We start from the raw sequence: 6,535 nt of genomic DNA on the forward strand, positions 1-6,535 counted from the left end.
TCGCAAACCCAGTTGAGCTCTATTGTGACAACAATGGAGCTATAGCACAGGCGAAGGAACCTCGCTCACACCAGCTGACCAAGCACATACTACGGCGCTTCCATCTCATTCGAGAGATTATCGATAGAGGAGATGTGAAGATTTACAGAGTACCTACAGAGGCTAACATCGCAGATCCCTTGACCAAGGCTTTGGCACAGAGAAAGCATGATGGTCACATTAGGTCATTAGGCCTTAGAGCCTATACTGATTGGCACTAGTGCTAGTGGGAGATTGTTAGTTAGAGCCCTAGAGCCAATCATTTGATGATTGTATGGACTTATTGTATCATATTCTTGTATATTAATAAAGGCATTTGGATTTTGGTTATTATACTTACTTGTATTGGTGTCAAATAAACTAAGTATAATAATGTCCTTGAGTAGATGGTTCTCACCTATATCAATCGGTTAGTTGAACCGATAGTGAGATGATATAGGGAACACTACTCTTAATCATTCCTAGTCGAGTATTAACATTCAGGGACAATGTTAATGCAATAAGACTAGCATGTAGGTCAACTCGATGACTTGATCTCACAAGTCATGGATATAGAGATATCAAGTTGACACATGGGTATACATTAGAGAATGTATACTGAATGACCCGCCATGAGAAAGTATCATGGATCGTTATATGAGTGTCATAAACTTTCTCATGTGGCTATTAGTATGACTACTAGTCCTTAGACCTGAAGTCACCATAGATCCCTACATAAGGAGTTATGTACTTTGGTTTCGTCAAACGTCACCCGTAACTGGGTGGACTATAAAGGCGATTACTGGGTATATAACAAATTATGCAGAGAGATGTGAGTGATGTAGATGGGATCTATCCCTCCTATATGACGGGAGAGACATCGGTATTCTTGATAGAGTGAGACCACGAAGTGCATGGTCATGCCCAAATGAGTCAATATGGGATATTGAGCTCATTTGATTTAGTGAGTCTACTTGGAGTTCAAGATTTAGATTGATTAGAGGATGACACGGTCTATGCCTCACATTGATCAATCTAGATGTCTAGGATAGAAGGATACTTGTCATATATTGTGAAGAGTCACAATTAGTAGTCACAAGGTGATGTCGGATCTCGACATTCTTGTAACTTGGGTAGTAATGATGTGTTGCTAGATACCGCTCATTACTTATGCTCCTAAATGGGTTTAGGGCATTGCCAACGTTACAAGAACTTATAGGGTCACACACTTAGGACAATTAGATGGCGATTAGGTTCATATGATGAACCAAGAGGATTAGATTCATTTGATGAATCAAATTGGATTAAGAGTAATCCTAATTGGGCTAACTTGAGTTCGACTCAAGTTGATTCATGTGTTCAATGAGTCTAATTTAGATTTTTACTCATTGAATCAATTTAATTAAATGAATTAGATTCATTATATTAAGTTGGCTTGAATCAAATGGTTGGATTCGATCAACCATGGAAGAGATTTGGTCAAGTTTGACTTGACTTGAGAGGAAGATTAAAAGTCAAGTTTGACTTGACTTTATGCCACCTCATTGGTGAGTTGGCATTGAAGTGGACCAATGATGTTACTCCACATCATCATGGGTGCCACCTCATGGAAGTTACAAAGCTATTTTCTTAATAACTTCACATTAATTGCATTTAATGGGGAGTTACACATGAAGATAGTGGCCGGCCACATTTTGAATGGGGTGAATTGATTTTCATTCATTCATTCAAGTGTGCATTCTTCCTTCTTCCTCTTGAAGCTCTTCCTCTCCCTCTCCTCCTTGCTTGGCCGAATCTTACCAAGGTGCTAGCACACCTTTGTGTGAGGTTTTCTCCACCTACGTGTCCGTGTGGATACTTCTAGAGGACCGACGCTTGACGGTCTAGAGATCTGGCAATTCCTTGGACGAGCGGGAACGCGAAAGGGCACGCTTCAAGGTATACTTCTTAACACATAGATCTAGGAGTAGATCTAGATATTTAAAAACTCGTACTCATAATTTTCGTTCGGCTTTCCTTGCACGGATCTACGGCTTTGGGTGATTCGGGGTTTCCGCGACGCGAAAAGCGGTTTTCGCGGCCCGAAAAACCCAACATATTTAGCATTTTAAACTCATAATTTTGCAAGCTTTCTTTATGAAGCTGACTATCTATACCCTGATATACAATTTTAGTAGTTAATTCAATACCATGGAAACATGCTGCAAATACTAACAGAGTTGCACATCAAGTTGATAGCAGAGTCCATTCATGTTAAAAATTAATCTTATAACCTTTCTTGTTGCCATATGTATTTCAGTTCCTTCAGTTGTCTCTATAATTTGCCTTAAAAATGTCAGTATCCTTGCTTTGCAGCTTTTGTAAATTTTAGCTTTTTATAGTGTGAGATTTGCACTCTATATGCATTTAGCAGGATGTTTTGCTTCTTAAGCAATCTGTATTTGTTGGAGGGGACAATTTTCATGATGGGTACAAAGAACGTGTTGTTAACAAACTTTTCTAGTCAAACTGTTGACTCAAAATAATGATAGCAGTTATTTTGTGCTGAAATTTGAATTGCTCAATATTAGAATGGAGAAATATCAACATGTAGACATGTAGTTAAAACAACAATTTCTATTTATGAGGAATGAGTTTTGGTCTATTTATAGACAATAGCTAGTAGAAGTAATTTTTTGGTTCATTTATAGACAATAGCTAGTAGAAGTAATTTTTTTGTTCAAATTATTGACTGTAATTTTTTGTTTATATTTCAGGCCAACTGTTCAATCTGTTCGAAGTTCGCAAAGATCCTAGAAAAAATTGAATTGCTTCTTCCTGCAATAGAATTGAGAAAGACAATCTACTTCTTCAGTATTGTGCTAGTAATTGCTATGTGTTTTGTCCCGGTCTTAAGCCGACAATCATTTTTTAGTATAGCTAGTAGAAGTAAATAGATCGTTGATTTCGAGGTGGACTAGCTATTTTGTGCTTTTTTGTATTAAATGTGAATGTCACTATCTATTTTGAAATAGAACTAGTTTTTAATTTGATATTTGCTAGCTTCTCTTTTAAATATTAATATCTACTTTGTTGTTGAGATTTATTATTTTGGTTTGAAATCATTAGCTGAGCTGATTAACTACTATTATATGTCAAATTCAAATATGAATATGGTAAAAGAAAAATAATAGTTTTGTAAATATAAAAATAATAATTTTGTAAATAGTTCTTTTTTATTTTTTTTTATAAAAGACAACGCTTTTAAAACATTGTAAAAGTGTCGTCATTGCAAAAAAACACCAACGTTTTTAAAGCGTTGTAATAGTATTGTCTTTGAAAAAAACGACAACGTTTTTAAAGCTTTGTAATAGTATTGTCTTTGAAAAAAACGACAACACTTTAAAAACGTTGCAAAAATATTGTCTTTACAAAAAACGACAACGCTTTTAAAACGTTATAAAAGTGTTGTCTTTGTTACAAACGACACGCTTTTAAAATGTTGTCATTGAGCAGACTTTTAACAACAGTGCTTTTAACAATGTTTTTTCAATTACATAGATAACACTTTTAAAGCATTGTCTTGTAGTGGAAGAAGAGGTTGCATGTGCAGTAGTACACTTATCCAACCGATCACCAACAAGGAGTGTGTGGGGCAAGACACCACAAGAAGTATGGAGTAGAAGGAAACCTGGGATTTCTCATCTAAGAGTTTTGGGGAGTATAGCCCATGTTCATGTGCCTGATGAAGCAAGAAACAAACTGGATGATAAAAGTAAGAAGTTTATTTTTATTGGCTATGATACTAACTCAAAAGGATATAAGTTATACAATCCAGATACTGGGATGACAATCATCAGCCAGGATGTCATATTTAATGAAGAAGAAGAATGTAATTGGAAATCTCAAAATGTAGATTACAACTTCTTCCCGTACTTTGAAGAAGAACATGTGGAGCAACCAAGGGTGGAGCAAACAAGAGAGGAGCATACTACTCCACTAGTAACACCAACATCAAATACCCAAGAAACTTCATCTGCATCAACTTCAAGTGAAAGAGTACCATGCTTTAGAAACTTATGAAAAATTTATGAGGTAACTGAAAATCAAGATAATATTACTCTGTTTTGTCTCTTTGCGGATTGTGAACCTATAGATTTTCAATAAGTTATAAAGAGCAAAAAGTGGAAAGATGCGATAGAGGAAGAAATCAATGTGATAAAAAAGAAAGGTACATGGGAGTTAACTCCACTTCATGAAGGCATAAGACAAGCAAGATTCGAGTTGATAACAAGTTTACAATAACATTAGCAAAAAATCTAATTTTCTATGATAAAAGCAAGTACATCGATTCGCGCTATCACTATATCAAAAAGTGCATTAAAAGAAAAGAGGTGCAAGTGGAATACATAAAATCTCAAGATCAAGTTGCTAATATTTTTATCAAGCTACTCAAATTTAAAGACTTCATCAATATGCGATATTTACTTGGAGTCATAAAATCAAGTTTAAGAGAGGGTGTTGAAAATTAAACTCAATTTTAATTGATAGAGACAAAATATTATGGATAGAAATTGAATGATAAGGTGACAACTCTCGATGAAAGTTTGTGATAGGATAAAGATAAAATTTGATGAGTTGACAATCTTGATAATTATTTTTTTTTATTATATTCTTCCACCTAGAGTAGTTTTTTTCTCTCCTAATTATTTTATTTTCTTCTCCAATAATTCTTTTTTCCAGCACATTCATAGATAGAGTACAATTTTATTGAGTGGCAATAGGAACACTACATATCACGTATGCCATACTCTGAAACACAGCTTAATTTTATTATTAGATTGCAACGGAAAGGCGCAGCATTTAACTTCAGAACCGGTCGCAGTTGGCCGGGACGAAGGAGAGCACGTTGGCTTTGAGATCGTAGAGGATGTGCATGTCCTGCTGCTGGTAGTTGCCCAAGATTGATGGGCCGTCCGTTCCCGCGATCGCCGAGCAAAACAATCCCTCCTCCGGTTCATATATCATGTACTTATCCCGCTGAAAACGCATGTCGGCGCCGTCGAAGTGGAACACCAGCTCCGGCATTCGGGGAGCTGACTTCCGTTTCTTCAATGAGAAGCACAGATCCAAGCCCTGCACCGGTGACTCCGCCAACGGCAACCGCGCCTGCTTGATCAACTCTTTCCTAAGTACGTCGTACCCAGGCTGGTTCAATATTGTCAGGAAGGTGCCGGAGTCGATGATCATCCCGTTGGAGCCGTCGGGATTCAGCTGGAAGGCGCTCGGCGGAATAGGGAGCCGAGTCCCTCCCAACGAGATTCCGATCAAGGAGAGGTAGTAAAAAGAGGGATTTGGGGGGCTGGGGGTAAACGGCGTGCTCCCAATTGAGCCTCCTCCTCCTCCTCTCTTTCCTCCTCCCAGGCTGGCCTTGGTACCCAAGAAGAGATGGCTGGTGGCGGAGCTATTGATCGAGGTGAAACAGTAGGAGAATCTGGGAGGATTCAACTGCGCCGGCAACGAGAATCGGCCTCGGCCCATGCCGACGATGCCGGTGAAGTTCGACAGCGTGCTGTTGTTCCAAAACCCGCACCCGAATATGACGCCGTGGATCGACGAGCCATCGCCAAAACGGAGCGTCTCCGTCGCGAGTAAGCCTCTGCTACGAGTTTCGTCCCCGTAGCTGATCCAATAGAGGCACAGGTCGCCTTCGGAGGAAGCGCAAGAACTGAGGATCGAACTGGCATCACTGCAGAAGGGGTTGGAGCAGGGGATCCGGGAGTAGGAGGAGGACTCGAAGGAATTGTAGAAGGGGCTTGGCTGCGGGATGCTCTCGAAGCAGGGGTCGCACTGCGTCCAAATGAGGTCGCTGCCGGTGTCGAGGATGGCCGTGACAGGGAGCGCCGGGGAACCAATGCCGAAGCTGACTAGGTACTCCGATTCACCTCCGTAGCTGACAGGAACCACGACGTTGCGCTTGGCCTCGATGGCCCTCTTCCGGGAGTAGCTCCGGCGGACGGCGCGGTGGATTCGTTGTGCCAAGGTGCGTGATGCGCCGGCAGCGGAGTCCACGTGGGTGAGAGTGAGTCGAAACCCATCGCCTGAAGTGGAAGAGGCAAGAGGATTCTCAACCAACAGAAGCATCATAAAGAAGTGGTAGAGCACGTTAGCCATGGCGACCTTGACGCTGATGAGAAGAAGAAGAATGGCATGCAGCTAATTGTTTCAAGTCAAGAGCGACATATATAGTGATCCTAAATCTTGATTAATTGTTGAATTGCAGTTAGAATAGAGGAAATCCAGTTTGGCTGATGAATCATGCAGTTGAGACAAAACAATTCCTGATCAACCACGTGGATCGTTATGAGAGCATCCACCCAAATTGTTAGGGTACTTCTAAATAATATTGATATTGATGCCCCCACTTCTCTATCATTCTTTAAATATCTTATTATTTAAATATTCTAAATTTCATAATTAAATATTTCATCAATTAAATATTTATGGTCTCATTCATCAAATATTCACTCGATATATA

The 6,535-nt window shown here is 39.5% G+C and overlaps 1 protein-coding gene across 1 annotated transcript; it reads right to left on the minus strand.

Moving 5' to 3' along the window:
* Positions 1–4,746: 4,746 nt before the first annotated feature.
* On the minus strand, positions 4,747–6,171 carry LOC122039980 (aspartic proteinase nepenthesin-1-like). The gene has a single exon (XM_042599380.1). It carries the CDS (start codon positions 6,169–6,171, stop codon positions 4,867–4,869), a length of 1,305 nt encoding a protein of 434 aa, XP_042455314.1. The 3' UTR covers positions 4,747–4,866.
* Positions 6,172–6,535: the final 364 nt, after the last annotated feature.

The sequence above is a fragment of the Zingiber officinale genome, chromosome 1B (genome assembly GCF_018446385.1).
Source record: "Zingiber officinale cultivar Zhangliang chromosome 1B, Zo_v1.1, whole genome shotgun sequence".
NCBI lineage: Eukaryota > Viridiplantae > Streptophyta > Magnoliopsida > Zingiberales > Zingiberaceae > Zingiber > Zingiber officinale.

Bases quoted from the DNA above. Each gene is read 5' to 3' on its own strand.
- LOC122039980 (XM_042599380.1), bottom strand. From the start codon at position 6,171: ATGGCTAACGTGCTCTACCACTTCTTTATGATGCTTCTGTTGGTTGAG.